The sequence below is a fragment of the Gordionus sp. m RMFG-2023 genome, chromosome 4 (genome assembly GCF_954871325.1).
Source record: "Gordionus sp. m RMFG-2023 chromosome 4, tfGorSpeb1-WG-v2, whole genome shotgun sequence".
Classification (NCBI taxonomy): domain Eukaryota; kingdom Metazoa; phylum Nematomorpha; class Gordioida; order Chordodea; family Parachordodidae; genus Gordionus; species Gordionus sp. m RMFG-2023.
Window position 1 is genome coordinate 20,460,952 of NC_088778.1, and position 15,926 is coordinate 20,476,877.

Sequence of the window (15,926 nt, forward strand, 5' to 3'; positions counted from 1 at the left end):
TTTTTAGAGGGTAGGGTAGATTTTTTAAGGGGGTTTGCCTCCAACACCTTTTCTGCGATTTAGATGCTGGGTATAGTCCTCTACATTCTTACAATTCTATCAATATTTTTAGATGGCATTGGTTTAAGTTTTAGATTTATTTTTAAAAATAAAATAAAAGAATACATAAGAAACAAATATAATAGGTTGATAATATTCTTTTGTATATTTTGGCTTACTTTAAATTTTTTTACATAGATATGACCACTTTATTCAGAAAATTTATATTTTTGGGCTTATAATTTCTACATTACAGAATTTTCAAAATTGTTTTTGTTGTGGTGTTATCGTGTTATGAAAGTGAATTCATACGTTTTATAAAAAGTTTGAGATGTACTATGCACATTTTTTTCTGCTATTGGTATCCCAAATAATTCAAATTTGTTCAGATCGTCTTACTCACATAGTAAAATTTATAATAATAAATCTTAAATTTTGTTTTGTATTCATTTAAGATTTAATATTCCTTATCCAATGCTATGTTAACTATTTTTAATTTCATTCAATAGATAACAGTTCAAAAATTATTTAAGATAATATGTTGTAATTTTTTTTAATAATTGAGTGAACTAATTTTAAAATAAAATAATACTAAAACTGAGCCCAATATTGAGCTACTAATGATGGTATAACTCATTTTTCACATTTCTACATTTTTTAACATAATTTAAATTAGAGGTCTGCAAATGACAAAATTTTTAAACCCTGACTAATTGGAATTTAGCTTTTGTCTCTCCTGGCTTAGCCTGATTTTAATAATTTTACTAAAGTTCAGCCTGGTTTTTTTAAATACAATGCCTAACCCCAAATATATGTAGTTGCTTACCAAAATAATCAACTATTTATAATGGAGAGTGATTAAATTAAAAACAATACACTTTCTGGATTATCACTTGTGTCAAATATCAGAATTCATCAATAATCTAGCCTAATAATTTTTTGTCCTGCTTACCCCAAATAAAATAAAATTCAGATGTTATCTAATGGGCTGGGAATTGCAGACCTCTAATTTGAATAATTATTTATAAGTTGAATGAGTTTTAATATATTTGTTAAAATTTAATTGTAGACAGATAGGTTATACATTATTGTTATAAATTTAACACAATATGACAAATTATAAAAATATATGGCTCATTTTTAGAAATAAAACATTAATTAATACTGCTTTAAATTATAATATGAATTTTAGAATTACATTATAAACATTCATATTATATTAAATATTGTGGGGCCATGGTGATTAATTAAAGTGTAACTTAAATGTTATATTTTTTAATTAAAACTTGTACTTCATGGTGAAAAAATTATGCCACATTTATGCTGAGTATTTATTATTTGCAAAATTTATATGATACTACTTGTAATATTTTAATTTGTTACAAATAAACCTGAAAAACCCCAACATTTAAATATTTAGCTGGACTAAAAAATTTGAGGACTATTATTTATATTAAGGATAAGATTAGTATAGCCTCAGCTGGCCCTTAAGTTTTTGAAAAGGTTTTTTATGGCCCATAAAATCATAGCATGGCTTGTAAAACAATTTTGTACAAGTTGTCTAGCCAGATAATTTTTATAAGTTACCTTGCCCAGTCTGAAATATTTTTTATAAAGGAAAAAGTCATAAATTTGCATACTAAATTTTTTTAATAGCAAAATTCTGAGACAATCATGCTGAGATCAATGATATTAAATATTATAACACTAGGTTGATAATGTATTCAGGGATTAACACTGCACACCTTTTTGATTATATTTGTTAAGTTTATCATTTTGTTAAATACCTTATTAAACTATATTTTTAATTTTTAAAAAGAATAAGTTTTATAAATAATTAAAAACTACCATATATTATCAAATATAATTTAAATAGTGAACAACTTTCCTATTTAAAATTTTATAAACATGAACATGATTTTTGATACCTCTTCAGATTTTAAAAAAATATGTATATTGATAATGCCTATATAGGTGTTATGTGAAATTTTTGATTAACTCATGCAAGAAGATATAAAAGTGCTCAAAGTGCAAATTTTATCATATATTAAGAAATGCAAGATATCTGGAAATTGTTGAGGTAGTATATCTATTCAAATATTTGGCTAACCTTTTAATTTTTACTAAATAATATCTTCTTAAACTTTTTAATTTAACCCTAATAACTCAAGCCTTTTAATTTTAACCTAATATCAAATTAAAGTTTAATTAGATAAATTTTATTTTTATTTAAACAAATCAATATTTCCAAAACATTTTTTCATAAAAATAATAAAAAAACATGTTCACCTTTTTACTTGATTACCTTATTTTTTCTATGTATAACAAGAAATATACGATTATTATTTTAAACCATTATTTATATTTTCTAAGCAATGCAAAAAATATTGTAAACAGCCATTATTTTATACCCAATTATATTTTTTTCTATCCATTGCAAAAAATAATAGACAACTATTATTTTTAAAATTTATCTCCATATGTAATATTTTATTTTTACAAAAAAAATTATGAGATATAGTGGACTTAAAAATATTCTTAGATAATATGGAATAGTAAATGTATACTGTAACAGAAATATCTTGTGGTTCAAGAGAAGGAACAGCTTTAAATAATGATTTTATTAATGTATTCATGCCTTATATATTTCATCTTATCTGTTGACAGGGCAATGGAGTAGATGTCTAGCATTAGAAAAAACCATTACCCCACATATTCTGAATTTGTAGATATATCAGAAACTAGCCTGTTAGTTATCATATCTGAATTTTATTTGTCCTAAGATATTTATTAAAAATTCTTGGATACACTAACCATTCTTAGCCTGATTTATCCATTATTAGTGAACAAAGATATACGCCATTACTCAAAAGTAGAAAATAATCAGAGTATGGTATGATAGTAACACCCCAATCTATTGTAAACTATATTAGATAAATAATGCTGCTGGATTTATTCAGCTCACAAAGTATGATGTCATAAAGTTTACTATCTTGTTGCATATAAATTTTATATTATAAAATATTTTAATTATTATTTTTTGGTAAAATAAACCTATATAAATAATATTCTAAATATTGCTGGCATAAGGAGATGTTAAAATATCTTTGTCATCATTTATACTCTGTTTTATATCAATTTAATATTTTGCATATACTAAAACTAATTCAGATGCAGCTTATAACTATTAATTCTAGTTTATAGAATATTAATTTAATTAAAATAATCAAACATTATAAAAATTGAAATTTAATTTTAGGTGTGGAGAGGGGGAAATTTATAAATTCTCATAAATAACATTTTAAGCCAATGTAAAATCCCTCCTACACACTCCCAAACACCCCCCCCCCATCCCCCAAAAAAAATATTTTTGCATACAATATAACTATAAACAAGCATTTGAAATAAAAGTTAATAAATTTTTAAAATAATGACTATAATTCAATTTTAGAACTTATTTTTAAAAAAGTGAAAAACCAAAATTATTTATATAAAAATATAATTACCCACTCCATTAAAATTTATGGGGGGGGGGCTAACTATTAATGCCCCCCCCCCAGTAAAATCTTAGCTACGCCTGTATAATTATAAATTATATAATCAGTCAGAATGTATTAAAATTATTTGAAATGGGGAGATATTAAATATTGATAACGATAAAATATTTTTTAATAAATTTAATATTTATAATTTATAAATGGTAATATTTTATTTATATTAAAAAATTGTGATTTAATCAAATTAATTGATTATTGCTAACCCTACAAGGGGTCATTTAAAAGTCAAGTTTTTTGTTTTATTTGATATGGAATGGCCCTTACAAGTATCTTAAAATGTTTTTATTATCATATATTTATATAAATCTATTTATATTTTTTATTTAAGTACAAAGCAAAAGATGAAGTGATTCTTTTTTACAACACTTTAAGCCCTTATCATAATCGTCAAGAAACATATCCTTACTTTGATTTTCCTTTTTGTCATGCCATAAAGACGGACGACGAACATGAACAATATTATGCACAAAGCTTTGCTGAAAAATTGGAGGGCTACGATTTGGAACCAAGTGGAATGCACATTCATTTTACTGGTTTAAATTCTTAGGTTTCCGATTTGATTTTATGTTTATAGAAAATATCCCAACAAAATTGGTATGTCAGATCAAGGATTTAAATGAAAAAGACTATAAACAATTTGTTAAAGCTATATTACAAAATTTTTGGTATCAGATGTACTTGGATGATTTGCCTATTTGGGGTTAAATATTATATATATTATAAGCATTCAAAAAATTAATTAATAGGAATAGTGGGAGAGAAAGATGAATACAGAAATTTTTATTTATGGACTCATAAAAAATTTGACATAGGTTACAATAAAGATAGAATAGTAGATGTTAATTTGACTAGTGAAAATAGGTTTCACATACTTCCCGGCAAAGATATTAATTTTACTTATGAAGTAATTTGAAATTTATCCAATAAATAATCAGGTGCATTTTTTAGGTAAATTGGAAAAAATCGGATATTGAGTTTGAAGATAGATTTACAAAATATCTGGATCATGCATTTTTCCAACATCGTGTGAGTATAGAAACAAACATTTGTATTACGCATTTACTACTATAATTAGTGTTGTTAAACGGCTCGTTTTGAGCCGATTTTTAAAAACGGCTAACTCAACATTATAGCCAGGAAAATATTGACTAAGCTTCGAGATTTCGACGATATATGTCTATACCTTTGTTCTTTCTATAAGCAAAATCTTCAGGCTTGCATAATATTTTTCCTAATAAAATATTGAATTAGCCGTTTTTAAAAATCGGCTCAAAATGAGCCGTTTAACAACACTAACTATAATATATATTTAAATTTGATTTAGCATCGCCACTTTTATAAATTGAAGTGTTGAATTTACAAATTATTTTTTTTTAAAAGAGAGTCTAAATTTATCCTACACATTTTTATAGCACTATATCGAAAAAAATAACATAAAATTTATACTGAATTGTATAGTTTATTAATAAAAATTGTCTAAAAGATACACTGGTTTTCCATATTCAACTCCTTCATGATGGTAGTGTTTCTGGTGGGTTTGGTTAGCATGATACTCATGAGGACCTTGCGGAAGGATTATGCCAGATATAGTAAAGATGACGATTTGGATGATTTAGAAAAGGACTTAGGCGATGAGTATGGTTGGAAGCAAATTCATGGAGACGTGTTCAGATCCGTCAGGCATAACACTCTCTTCTCATCTCTCATTGGATCCGGTTTTCAATTATCTTGTGCCTGTTTTTTTTTGATACTTTTTGCTATCCTTGGCGAACTTTACACTGAGTAAGTTTTTTGTTCAATATACTTGTTAAATTATAACACTTTAATTTATTTTGAAAAAACATTTAAGGCGGGCATCACTGTTAAGTACGGCTATATTCTTGTATTCCATCACATCACCCTTAAATGGCTACGTTGGAACAAGTTTATATACACGATTTGGAGGTATATTATAATCCTAATTGCAGTACATTTCTAATTTTCACAAGGTAAAAAATGGGTTAGGCAAATGATATTTTCGACATTTTTATTTCCTTCTTTAGTGTGTGGGACAGCTTTTTTTATCAATTTTTTTTCTATATATTACCATGCGTCAAAAAGCATTCCATTTGTATCAATGGTAATATTATTTAAAACTATTTTCAATGTTTATACTTACTTTCTAGTTAGCTGTCGCCAGCATATGTATATTTGTCATATTTCCATTGAACATTATTGGAGCAGTTTTAGGGAAAAACATATCTGGTCAGCCACATTATCCTTGTAGAATTAATGCAGTTCCTAGACCCATTCCTGAAAAAAAATGGTTTATATTATTTTATAAACTATTACCTACTTAGATTTAGGTTTATGGAACCTATTTTTGTCATAACCATTGGAGGAATATTACCATTTGGCTCAATATTTATCGAAATGTAATATTAATAAATATATATTATTAAATAATATTCATCTTGACCTAGGTATTTTGTTTTCACCTCATTCTGGGCTTACAAAATTTATTATGTATATGGATTCATGTTGTTGGTTCTATTGATTTTAGCAGTTGTGATAGTATGTGTGACAATAGTATCAACATATTTTTTATTAAATGCAGAAGATTATAGATGGCAATGGACTAGCTTTTTAACTGGTTCTTCCACTGCTGGGTTATATTTTAATACGAAATCTTAATGTTTAATTAGTGTCTTTTAAAAAAAATCACTCATAATTAAAACTAGGTTGAAAAAATCTTAAAAGATTAATAAATAAGAATTTTTTTGGATATCATAATAACTTTTTATATACCCTTAAGGAATTTTGAAAATTCTTATAAGATTGAGAATAAGAATAAATTCCTTTGAATTTTTGATCATTTTTTTGAATGGTTTTTAATTTTCTATATTGAATTTTATTCTATTTTTTTTTGATAATGTCATAAAAAGGTGATAATTACCCTAACCATTAGTAATTTTTCGATGAAAATAAATAAAATGGATATTTTATGTTTTTAATATAATTTCAATATATTAAGAATTAATATAAACATGGTGACAATTGTCATTCCTGATTAATTTTCAATACACTGATATTAAACATAAATAAAATACACATTTTTTTTTGTCGAAAAAAAGGCTATTGTGGCTATTCTCACATTTTCTGTATTAATTTATGTCAAAGCATGTTTTAAATACTTATTTTTACCTCTTTCTATAAAAAAATCATTCGTGAGTATTATATTGAAAATTTTTTACTATCAAAGTCCTTTTTTGATCAAAAATTTAAATACCATAATGTAAATTAACAATTATAATAATTCGATAATTTAAAATTATCTGATAATAGTATATCCGATGAAATGAATTTTTTTTTATATCCTTATAAAAATATATAATTATTAAACAAATTATTAGATATGTGTATTTGTATGCGATTTACTACTACTTTTTTAAAACAAAAATGTATGGCCTATTCCAAACGACGTTTTACTTTTTTTACATGTTTCTATTTTGTGCTGGTCTGGGAATCATGTGTGGTTCCTTCGCTTTCCTGGGGACAACTGCTTTCGTTTACAAAATTTATTCCACTGTCAAAATTGATTGATATTATCAATATGTATTATAAATTCTACTAAATTTTGTACAAAACTTATCCTATATTTTATAAAGTTAAATGGTTTAAATCGACACTTATTAATTTTATATAATATATTTATTCTCCTTTAAATTTATATAAAATGCCTATTGATAAATGTTTAACATGATTATAATGCAATAAGATGCCAATTTATTTTTAACCAAATAGAGGGTATAGAATGGAATTTTAAACTTATATCCAAAAAAATTTACGAAATATTTCTTATATTTGGTGCACTGTGATTTTTCATATTAAATAAATTTTTATCACAAAATTATTTATATTTTATTCATGATCATCAAGGTAGCATTAAATTATGAGTATTATAAATATAGTTCCCAGAAATTATAATTGACTTAGGTATTTATTGTGACTAGAAATATATAATCTAATGTCTATTCACACATATATGAATATTTCCAATTTTTTAATTGAGCGAAATTTTCTTTAATGGATTGAGGAGACGACCATTTTAATAAATAATGAGGACCACCTGCTTTGTCATTCGTACCTATATTTTTAATAAAATATTTTTCAAGCTTTACAAAAATATGATAGGGATAAAATATGTTTTCATATATTTTTTAAATTTTCCTTGGAAGCTAGAATTCTTTTTCTATAATAAAATCGCCTTTCATTAAAAGAAAAATTTCTCAAATTCGAAACGCTTCTCAAAGTATAATTTGGATTGGACGCGCTTCAAGTAGCTATTTGCACTTATATTATGATTTGATTCATTGATTTTTTTAAATACGAATCCTTATCTGTTTGTATTATAAATAATTATTTGTTTATGAATCTTGAGTCTAGGTTAGTATTAGTGGCATTGGAGTAGTTAAGTTAATTATGACAGAAAAATAATTGTATGAATAATGATTTTTTTATTTACGAAAAAGATTGCATTTCTAAATAAGGAGTTACAAAATTAATTTTTTTAAAAAAGGTGGGAAATAACTTATTTTTATTAATGCATAACATTAAAACCAGGGCTGTGAACTCTTCTTCTGAAAAGAGGGTTTGGGTTCTGGTTCAGAGGTATTTCACTAAACCAGAACCCCGTTCAAGTGGGTTCAGGGTTCGTGGTCCAGAAAAATTTAGTAAAAATAAAAGAAATATCAGTATTTTATACATTTTATTTTGCTATATTTAGCCTAACCATAAAAATAATTTGTCATTAATTAGAATATAAGTGAATTATGATATCTTCCAAAATCGAGATGTTAAAATTAAAATATATTTTATGCCTAACTTTGACAGTGCATTGCAACTTATATTTAACCTTTTCGCGCCCAGCAAGATCATTTGTCATCAAAAATTTTAATCAATTATTTTTATATTTTAAAAACTAATCGTTGCTATTTAGACACATGAATTTACAAAACAATATTTATTATTTCGCATTTTATCATTAACCTGTCAAAATCATTATTTTATTATATCAAAATACAAGTTCAAAGTTAGGTATTTTACGCGCCTAAATTTTTACACTACATCGATAACCATTCTATATAAATATATATAAATCAAAGGTATATAATGTTTTTATAATAGATTATTACTAGTATTTCATATTTAGTAAAAAAAAATTATCCCCATAGCTGCTCTTAAAAAAAGTTATTAATCCATCCACCCTCCAACCAGTAGGCCTCTCAAATTAAAACTCCATATGGCATATCTCTCATTCCCTGGACTAATGGTCTCCCCCTAGCTTGGGACTATACCTGTGTCGATTTTGCTGCCAAGTCCAACCTCTCATTTTCTGCCATCGAAAAGGCCGAAATCCTAAAAAAAACAAATATACCGTGTTCCCAATCGTTACCAATACTCTAGGCATGTTCGGAAGTTATGCTCTCAATTTCATCAAAACTATAGGGAAAAAAATGAGGCAGATCTCAGGAGACCCCCAATGAAGGATTTTACTTTCGCCAGCAGATTTCCCTGGAAATCTGCCGGTCCAATTTTTTAAGCATTCACTATTCTCTAGGGTGATTTGTACCCTTTTTTTGAAAAATTTTATTATTTTTTTTAAAATCTTATTTCTCTTTTATACATACATTTTTTTTAATTCATTTTTAATATGTTATTAGTTTTTATATATATATTTTTTTAATTATAATTCGTAAATGAAAAATTTGTTATTTAAATAGTATCTCATAATAGAAAAAAAACAATAACTATTATTTATATGATTTTTTGAGGAAATCCAAATTGGTAACATTGGGATTTTATAATGTAATTTTTTTCATAAATTTTTTAAAATTACATATTGAAAATATGATATGGTAAGAATTGAATATAGGTTATTTTCCATTTATAAGGCCACTATAATAGCAAAAATTTAAGAAAGTGGGAATTTTTTTATAACACTTTTTTTAAAATTTTTATAAATAATTTTTAAATGACCTCAATATATATTTTACCTGAGGGAGATCAATTTAAATATATTAGCCCAAAACCGCATAAATGGGGAATTAAAATTTTCGCTTTATGTGGATAATCTGGAATACTATATGATTTCGAAATATATTTAGGAAAATCCACAAATATAAAAAAAAACTTTGATGGGAATTAGCGGAGATATTGTTATACGACTATTAGAAACTGTTCCCCCACATAGAAATCATAAAATTTACATGGATAACTTTTTTTCTTCATATAATTTAGCAGCTGCGCTCAAAGATAATGGTTTATGGGACCCTTAGATCTAATGATTATCGAAATGCCATCTGGTTGAAGGGTCCCATGATTATAAAGTGGATTCTAATAATATTATAATTTGCAAATGGTTTGATAACAAATCGGTTATCACTATATCATTATTTATGGGTATACATCCCATATCACGAACGAGAAGATGGCCAGTGTCTGATAAATCTTTTATCAATGTCAAAATTCCGGCCATAATTCAAGACTATAACGGTGATATGGGCGGGGTGGATCTCCGTGATATGTTAATTAAACTCTACAGAACTGGAAGCGTTTTTACATGCGAGTTTTCTTTCATTTATTAGATTCCTGTGTAGTGAATTCATGGTTGCTCTATAGACGCCAAATGAAACAGAAAAATAGTAAACATGTATCCCTTTTAGTATTTAAAGCTCAGATAGCTAAAGGATTGATAATGGTTGGAAAGGAAAATGATGGAAAAGAAGGTAGACCTACGTTGAAGATTGAAAAAAAAAGAAGGAAGAATAGTTTTCATCCAATCCCAGATATCAGATTAGATAAAACAGGGCATTGGCCATCAGCGGTTAGTAGACACAGATGCAAGTACTGCAAAAATATACATTCAAGATTTGAATGTATAAAATGTAAAATATCTTTGTTTAAATAAAAATCGCAATTGTTTTATTTCTTATCATTCAAAATAAATTGTATATTTATTTACATATGAATATCCCAATGATGACAATTGGTAACATTTCATAATTCTATATATATATATACACTTTTTTAAATAAAAAAGGTGTTTAACTCAGTTTTAGAAGAAAAAAAAATTTTTTCACGGGAAATATTTCGGGCACGAAAGGGTTAATAAAGTTATTCTACCTTGTGATTATGTTCTTTTCTTTGGTCTTACTCTTAATTTAATAATCCAACAAACAAAAATAAATATTCCTAAATTAAATATTGTAATGTATCTATTTAAAAAGTTACAACATATGCTGGTAAAATTTCTTCATAAAATGTAGTACTCTAAAATAATAAAAAGGATTCCATACAAAATAATTTACCAAAAAAGTTTTTATATTGAAAATAAAAAAAATTAAGTTACATGTTTTTTATTTAATTTTATCTTATTTTTTTAAAAGAAATAAAATTTTAAATAAAGTTATTGTACCCTAAATTTAAAAAGGGTTCGGGTTTAGTAAAATATTCAGCGTTCTAAGGGTTCTGATACACAGCTCTTAATTAAACGTGGATTCTAAACATCCCTAAACCACAATTTAACCTGAAAATTTTTGCCGCCATCCCCTCTAAAAAAAATTTGCTCTCTCCCTGATATTTTATTAGGCAAAAAAAGGATTTAATAATATTTTTCGGGCCAAGGGCTAGACCTATTATATTGATGTTATCACCCTGCAGGACTCCAGGCTCATAACAATGTGCATATTTTGTCAATTTCTAACAATAAATAATGCAGGAGGTAAGAAAAATTATTTTAAAAAAATTGACTATTATAGCCATTAATTTACAATATATTAAAATTAAGAATATGACTAGAAAAATGAAATAACAAAACAGTCATTTTACCCAAAAAATAATAACAATTTAAACAAATTTTCTACTAATTTTATAAATGACATAATTTTTGGTAGATATGATCAACCAAGTGTATAACAATCTTATATAGACAAAATAAATAGTCCTTTATAATAAGTAAGAATCTAAAAAAATTTTGGATATAATGTTTATTTCTATTATTTTATTATTAAAAATTATAGTTTATCAAATTCAAATTAGCAGAATCAGCATATAACAAATAATTATTTATTAAAATCATATGATTGGTACTATAGCTTCTTACATCTCAACCTTCATTTGAATAAAAATGTTAGAGTAGAACTTCGTTATAATGTTCTATTAACTTTTTAATATTATAGTGCTAAATTTTTTCGGTTTTTATCCTTTCATATTATGTGATAGAATTTCTCACTTTTTTAAATTTATTTTTTATAAAAAGGAATTTACTATAAAATAACGATCTAAGTGTTATATAGAAATTTACTATATATATATATATATATATAAATTTAAAAAAAAGAATACCGGAAGCTCTAGCTCCTCCAAAAGGCTGCTGATTAACTATAGATCCAGTGCATTTATCATTAACATAAAAATTGCCGTTTACTTGTCTTAACAGTCTTAAAGCCGACTCTATTATTTTCCTTAAAAATTTATATAAAATGAGTGTTTATAAAAAAAAAATTTAATCTTATAATACTCTAATAAAATAATTAAAATCTGTGCAAACGAGAACAAATCTGCTAGATGATAAACAATAAAAATACTACATTATCTTAACGAATACTGTTATATAAATAAATTCTAGTAAATTTGGTTAATAGTTATTTATCTATTTAATTAAATAAATACAATTTATGTGTTAAGTTGTTTTTTATTATAAGCTTTAATTTGTTCATGCTGTTATTTGATGACCCCATAACAACTGATAGGTATGTAGTTAATAAAATGTTATAATAGGGGTAACGATGATCAAAAATAAACTATCAGATCATAAATAAGATCGCATTAAATAAGATTTTATTTCGATTAGAATATTCGTCGAATATTTTGATTACTAAATTTTTTTGATGACCCCATAACAACTGATAGGTATGTAGTTAATAAAATGTTATAATAGGGGTAACGATGATCAAAAATAAACTATCAGATCATAAATAAGATCGCATTAAATAAGATTTTATTTCGATTAGAATATTCGTCGAATATTTTGATTACTAAATTTTATTAGGATTGATTGCAAATAAATGCTTAATTTTCATTCAGCATCAATTTCAATAATATTTTTGAAATTCGTGAACACAGTATAATGGAGAATAATCAGGCACGTGGCGGTGGGGAAGGGGGGCATAACAAAAACTTTCGAAAAAATATAGGTTTTCATGAATTGTGAATTAATATTCTATATCAAATAGGTTATATTGTATTTTAAATTTTAGCAAAAAATTAAAATTATTTAAATGTTTCTTCATTCCACGAAAATTTAAAGTATATTTTCATACATTTTTTAAAACCTTGATGGAAACAAATAAATTTATTTTATCTCTAATAATGATTAAGCAACATTTCTAGTGTATGCAATGTTCAAATTAGTGATCTGCATCGGGCGTACTTTTTCAAGCCAGGCCCGAAATTTTTTTTAAAAAGGTTTTGCCGGCCCGAACCCGAAATTTTTTCCGAATTTATTTAAATGTAGAAATTAATTTTTATTATTACTCAAAATAAAAGACATATGTTATATGTCGTTTAGTTTCAATAAATAAAATCAAATATTTTTATTTTACATAAAAAATTCAATATAAAATTGATAAATTTAGATATATTTTTAAAAAATTCCAAGGTCCCACTAGGGGTGGGACCAATACCAATATAATATTGGTTTACAATACCAATACCAATATAAATTAATATATATTTAAATATTGGTATTGTACAACCAATACCAATAACCTAAATATATTGGTTTTGATATATTGTTTAAATACAATTTTAACCAATACCAATATTAAAAATAACATAATTATTTGGGTTTATCGTGGATAATTATATCGTGGTATTTTTTTTTACTTTCATTGCAAAAACTGATTACATCTGTTATTTCTTCCAAATACTACTGTGATATCAATATTTCTGTTATTTATAATTATAGTTTATTTTTATTATGGAAGTAAATTTTCTACATGATATCTATCAATTTTCTATTTATTTAGGATATTATAATAAATGAAGACCAAATAGAGTTAATAAATATAGATGCTGTTGGTACTAATAATATAGCGATAATGAACAAGAAGAATTATCAATATCTAATAAAAGACGAAATTCAGCAAAAATCTGGGAATTTTATACTACTTGTGATAATAAAAAAAAGGCAATTTGTAATAAATGTAAAAAAAAAATATCACTTCCCAATTTTGGAACCTCAGAATTATGGACACATCTTAAATCCATCCACCCAACATTATATAAGAAATGTGAGCAAATAAATATTGGCAGTAAAAAAATTAAGACAATAAAATCATTTTTACTTAATAATATAAATAATAAAGCTAATTTAAATAATTTAATAGCATATTGTAACCCTTCACTAACATTAGTTTCTAGAAAAACACTAAAAATAGAAATTATGAAACATTATCATAGATCTTTTATCAATTTAAAATCTGTACTTTCTAACATTACATCTAAATTTTCCTTAACAATGAACGTTTGGTCCTCTCCAAATAAAATACCCTTTATGGGCATAACAATTCATTATATTGATAAAGATTTTAAATTAAATAATCATTTATTAGATTTTATTTTTAATTCTGTATTAAAAGTAAAATTTGAAATTGATTTTTTTTGCATTACATTAGACAATGCAAGTAATAATTTAGCATTTCTAAAAATTTTAAAACAAAAAGATAATTTTGATAATGTGTGCAAATGCTTTTGCACATTTGGCTGTCATGGCTGCATTGGAACCCTTAAATACAACTTTTAAAAAAATAAGAATTTTTTTAAAAATTTTTAAACTTTCTATATCTAAATTAAGGCAGCGAAAGAAGCTGTCTTTAAAATAGCATTAGCATTATTATTATAACTCTCCACATGCTCAAAAATACTGGAATATAAAGGAATAATTGTTGAAATTGTTGAAGTAAATGGTTCCAGAAATTCTCGGTATCCAGGCTAAGGCACTTATATAATTTTCTTGATTGGTTTTGTAAATGATTGGTATATGTTGTCAAATAGGGTTGGAGCAATATTGCTCTTTCAAGCATTTGGTATGTTGAATTCCAACGTGTTGGTATATCCAAAATTGGGTGAGGAAATTTTAAGTGTGGATTTTTTTCAAGATACATTTTTTCGAGTTTAACCCCAAAACTTAATAAATACTATAATTTTAAACCTCTTTATTATTTCAACAATGATTGACCCAAGATTTAAACTATCAAGTCATTTATTAAAGCATAATAATATGGAAACTCTTATTGGATATCTTACTAATGAATACAATATTTATAAAATAAATAATAACAATTCAGCGGAACTTACAAATGAAGCACAAAATAACAAAAAATTGTCCTTCTATGACAAAATTTATCAGGTGAAACCTCATAATAATAATAACTTAGAAATAAGTAAATACGTAGATGAAGCCACAATTTCCAATGATACAAATCCATTAGATAGTTGGAAATTAAATAAAAATAGATATCCAGTATTATCAAAAATTGTCAGAGATTATCTAGCAATTCCGGCCACCTCATCTAGTTCTGAAAGGGCTTTTTCAGAAGGACGGTATGTTATAACAGACCAACGTTGTTCACTAGATGAGCATACTATACAAGCTTGCCTGTGCCTAAAAAGTTGGATGCGCATGCAAGATTCTTCTTAAATACATAAAATTATTTCCTCTTATATTAAAATTATATCATTCTTTTGCATATTTTGTATAAATAGACAGTTATGTTACATTTTTAGTTTACTTATTTTGCTATGTTCTTTGTGATAAATAAAATGGTTCAAAATCAATACGTTTATTATTGTTGATACAAAAAATACATGATTAAATCAAAATTTTTTATATTCACATCACCTAATAAATTCCTAGTTTAAAAAAAGAATTTGAATTCAGTAAAATTTTGAGAGTTGGTTCTTAGCCCTGATTTTATGGTATCATGATTTTTTTTCCCATGTTTATTTAAAATAAGAAATTAAAGGTTTTATAATCACTATTTCTATTCTTTTAATTAGTAATTTGAATTTAAACCAATACCAATATAAACCAATAGTTACCAATATAAACCAATAGTTACCAATATAAATTAATAGTTACCAATATAAACCAATACCAATACAAGAAATAGAAAATATTGTTTAAACCAATACCAATATTTTAGACCCAATACCAATACAATATTTTGTTAATATTGGGTTTTTACTATTGGTTCCCAGCCCTAGGTCCCTCCCGACTCGGTTCGA

At 25.3% G+C, this 15,926-nt stretch overlaps 2 protein-coding genes across 3 annotated transcripts in view; one reads left to right on the forward strand and one right to left on the reverse strand.

Annotated features, from left to right (window-relative positions):
* Nucleotides 1-320: 320 nt before the first annotated feature.
* Nucleotides 321-7,417, forward strand: LOC135928440 (transmembrane 9 superfamily member 3-like). Its single transcript, XM_065464900.1, has 12 exons — nt 321-445; nt 3,925-4,129; nt 4,171-4,296; nt 4,343-4,500; nt 4,545-4,622; nt 5,080-5,378; nt 5,446-5,540; nt 5,585-5,715; nt 5,762-5,901; nt 5,942-6,010; nt 6,059-6,244; nt 6,989-7,417. The coding sequence occupies exons 1-12, from the start codon at nt 371-373 to the stop codon at nt 7,176-7,178; spliced, it is 1,752 nt and encodes a 583-aa protein (XP_065320972.1). The 5' UTR covers nt 321-370; the 3' UTR covers nt 7,179-7,417.
* An 87-nt stretch (nt 7,418-7,504) lies between these two features.
* LOC135928441 (delta-1-pyrroline-5-carboxylate dehydrogenase, mitochondrial-like) overlaps nt 7,505-15,926 on the reverse strand; it is a 43,920-nt gene continuing 35,498 nt past the window's right edge. The window contains exons 14-15 of one of the 2 annotated variants that reach the window (XM_065464901.1): nt 11,982-12,100; nt 7,505-7,722 (exon numbers count right to left, since the gene is read on the reverse strand). In XM_065464901.1, the coding sequence (XP_065320973.1) occupies nt 7,607-7,722; nt 11,982-12,100 (235 nt within the window). In that variant the 3' untranslated portion in view covers nt 7,505-7,606. Of the gene's footprint in view, nt 7,723-11,981; nt 12,101-15,926 lie in introns of those variants that run through there. The other variant, XR_010572328.1, reaches the window with a different exon arrangement.

Coding starts and splice junctions, on each gene's coding strand:
- LOC135928440 (XM_065464900.1), top strand. CDS start 371: ATGTACTATGCACATTTTTTTCTGCTATTGGTATCCCAAATAATTCAA. Junction 4,623..5,079: donor ATGCATTTTTCCAACATCGT/GTGAGTATAGAA, acceptor ATTGTCTAAAAG/ATACACTGGTTTTCCATATT. Junction 6,011..6,058: donor GGCTCAATATTTATCGAAAT/GTAATATTAATA, acceptor ATCTTGACCTAG/GTATTTTGTTTTCACCTCAT.